Here is a 3,196-nt window from a genome sequence, read left to right on the forward strand (position 1 = left end):
GACCACCCTGGGCAACGGAGCAAAACCTTGTCTCCACAAAAAATAAAAGTAAAAAAATTAGTCAGGCGTGGTGGAAGGATTGCCTGAGCTCAGAAGGCTGGGGATGCCTTGAGTTATGGCCATCGTGATCATGGTCTCCAGCCTGGGCAACAGAGAGAGACCCCCTGCACACACCAAAAAAACCCCAAACAGAAACAACCCTTAAATCTTTATTTAATCTTCACAACCCCATGATGCTGATGCTAGGCTGAACTGAATGCTAGGCTTGCAGGAGTTTTTTTGGTTTTTGAGACAGGGTCTCCCTTTGCCACCCAAGCTGGAATGCAGTGGTGCAATCTCCTGGACTCAAGTGATCTTCCTACCTCAGCCTCCCAAGAAGCTGGAAATACAGACACACGCCACCACATCCACATACCCCCCCCCTTTTTTTTTTAGTTGGAGTCTCTCTCTGTCGCCCAGACTGAGTGCAGGGGCCGCTCCCGGCCACCACAGCCTCGACCTGCTGGGCTCCGGCGATCCTTCCGCCTCCGCCTTCCAAGTAGCTGGCACTACAGGCATGCGCTACCACGCCCGGATAATTTTTTGATTTATTATAGAGACGACGTCTCGCCAAGTTGCCCAGGCGGGTCAGGAGCCCGTGGGCTCAGGCAATTCACTCACCTCGGCCTCCCAAAGCGCGAGATGACAGGCTGAGCCACCCAGCCCAGCACCCCCCACCTTTTGAAAGCAGGGTCTCACTATGTTGCCCAGGCTGGTCTCAGACTCCTGACCTCAAGCAATCTTCCTGTCTTGGCCTCCCTAAGTGTTGGGATTACAGACATGAGCCACCTGCAGTAGGTCTTACTACTGGACAAATAAATCGTTGTTTAAGCCCCAAGAAAACACAAAGAACGGGGAAGAGGTGCAGAAGCAAGTTATGTACTTAACTGTACCTTTTCCACACGGGGGGTCGTTCCACCCCTCCACCCTGTCGAGGGCCCTGGCCCGAGCTCAACTTTCATTCATGGTGTTCCACCAGCTGTCCTCACTTCACCTCCGCCTAAGTGGGTGGTTCTACTCGGTCTTCAAAGCCTGTTTCTCCGCACATCCTCGCTGCTAATTCTATCCCGGTGCCCGGCAGCTTTTAGGTAAGCAGAGGCTTTTACTGACAAACAGAGTCCAGTGAAGAGACTTGTGGAAGGCTAAGTAAGCCACAGCGTTAAGCCCCGCTGGGAGGAGACCCCACCTAAGGCAGCAATTCCGTCGCACATCAGGATGCGGACGGGTCATGCCTGGACAAGCTCACTTCCAGAACTGGCTTTTATTGGCGAGGTGGAACACGCAGCCAGGGAGGGCTCAGGGCGCTGGGCTCTGGGCACGACGGGAGCCTGAGGCGGACCTAGAGGAAGGTGAGGTGCGTCGAGGCGGGAACACCACAGCTCTCCTTGTGCTCCTCGAACAGCTGCTCCAGAGCCTTCACGTAGAGCGAGTGATAGCGGTCCACTTCTTCCTCGGTGGGGCGGAGGCACTGGGGCACGGGGATGGGGCGGCCCACTACAGGGAGAGGGAGACGCCGGTGGGCCAGAGGCCCGCCGCCCACCCGGCCGCTGGCGGCCTTCCCGCCGAGGGTAGGCACTCACCCACGGTGGTGATGGGCACGGCGAAGGGTAGCAGGCCCCAGGAGGCAGCCGAGAAGAGACCGCGGCCCCAGAAGATGCAAGGAGAGAAGCCCGTGAGCTTCTTGAAGGCGGTCTGGCACCGGTGCTGCCAGGAGCCTGCGGCAAAAGCCTTGTACCTGAAGATGTCGTTCTCCCCAAAGGAGTATGTAGGCACCAGGGAGGCCCTGGGAGGGGGTGGCGGGAGAGAAAAGGGCGGCTCAGGCTGCCAGCCGGCCCCACAACAGGCTCCGGGGGGCTTCGAATCCCCCCCCACCTCATGATGCCACTTCCTAGGGCCTCACAATGCACGTGGCTACAAAGAAAGATCTAGAAGGAGGAAGGAGGGAGTCGCACTGCTTAAGAAATGATCACACATGCCGGGCTCGGTGGCTCAGCCTGTCATCCCGCGCCTTTGGGAGGCTGAGGTGAGTGGACTGCCTGAGCCCGCGGGTTCGACACCCGCCTGGGCAGCGAGACCTCATCTCTACAGTAAATCAAAAAATCAGCCGGGCGTGGTAGCGCATGCCTGTCATTCCGGCTACTCGGAAGGCTGAGGCGGAAGGATCGCCAGAGCCCAGCAGGCCGAGGCTGCGGTGGCCGGGAGCGGCCACTGCACTCCAGTCTGGGCGACAGTGAGACTCCAACTCAAAAAAAAAAAAAGAAATGAACACACATCATCATTCGGGCCTTACTGTAATCACTTTCTCATTCAGTCTCTCCAACCCTGTGGCAAGGAAGCCCTCTTCCCAGGTAAACAAGTGCGAGTTCTTGCCTTTGAGAGCAGGTCCCAAAGAGACCCTGGGGCTTCCGAGCCCAAGGGCCGTGCCACGGGCATCACGGCCGGCCTTGGAGTGGGAGGTAGCCTGGGGAACACGGGCACTGTGACGGGCACAGAGTAAGGCCCCCGAGGCTGATGCGAGCCTACAGGTGTAGGAGCACAGTGCTCGGCTCTGGGGACACACAGTCCCCGCTACAGAGACCCAGATGTCTAGGGGCTGAGAGGGTGGTCCCACAGCGAACAGGAAGCTCCCGGTGGGCGCTAGCATTCCTGGAAGTTAGATAAAATTCCAGTATGGGAGTCTCCACTGCCCCATGGCCCTCCACCACCTCGAAAACCCTGCAGAAGCAGCACCTAGAAGCAGAGGGTGCCTACCAGTAGATGCTCTGCATTCTCATGCCCTGCAGGCCCACTCACCCATGCCTCAGGGCCAGGCGCACGAAGCCTTTTCGTCTCCGGAGCGTGAGGCAGTGCTCCCCTGGGACCGAATACAAGGCCTCCTGGGCACCCCCCACCACGATGACCACGGCCTGCCCCAGCCGGGGCTGGGACAGGATGAAGTCCAGGCTCCGGCGGCTCACGGGACACGCTCCTGTGGGCGTGGGGAGGTGCAAGCGCTTGCCACCCCCTCTGAAGCTCTCTGGCCCTCACCCCACCTTTCGGTGCAGAAAGGGCGAACCCCATCCCATGTCAGCATCCCCCAGGAGGAAGCCACGCGCAGATGCCTACTGTGAGTACAGCCAGTGCACAGGCCAGGCCCCTGTCCTGGGGGGGGGGGGAC

General features: G+C 59.2%; 1 protein-coding gene across 1 annotated transcript in view; it reads right to left on the reverse strand.

Moving 5' to 3' along the window:
• Positions 1 to 1,378: 1,378 nt before the first annotated feature.
• MOGAT3 (monoacylglycerol O-acyltransferase 3) overlaps positions 1,379 to 3,196 on the reverse strand; it is a 2,961-nt gene continuing 1,143 nt past the window's right edge. Inside the window, exons 5-7 of the mRNA XM_008049431.1 lie at positions 2,833 to 3,007; positions 1,620 to 1,822; positions 1,379 to 1,533 (exon numbers count right to left, since the gene is read on the reverse strand). Coding sequence (XP_008047622.1) covers positions 1,379 to 1,533; positions 1,620 to 1,822; positions 2,833 to 3,007 — 533 coding nt within the window. The remainder of the gene's footprint in view (positions 1,534 to 1,619; positions 1,823 to 2,832; positions 3,008 to 3,196) is intronic.

Source organism: Carlito syrichta, unplaced genomic scaffold, assembly GCF_000164805.1.
Source record: "Carlito syrichta isolate Samal-C Ts95f unplaced genomic scaffold, Tarsius_syrichta-2.0.1 Scaffold135601, whole genome shotgun sequence".
NCBI classification, from domain to species: domain Eukaryota; kingdom Metazoa; phylum Chordata; class Mammalia; order Primates; family Tarsiidae; genus Carlito; species Carlito syrichta.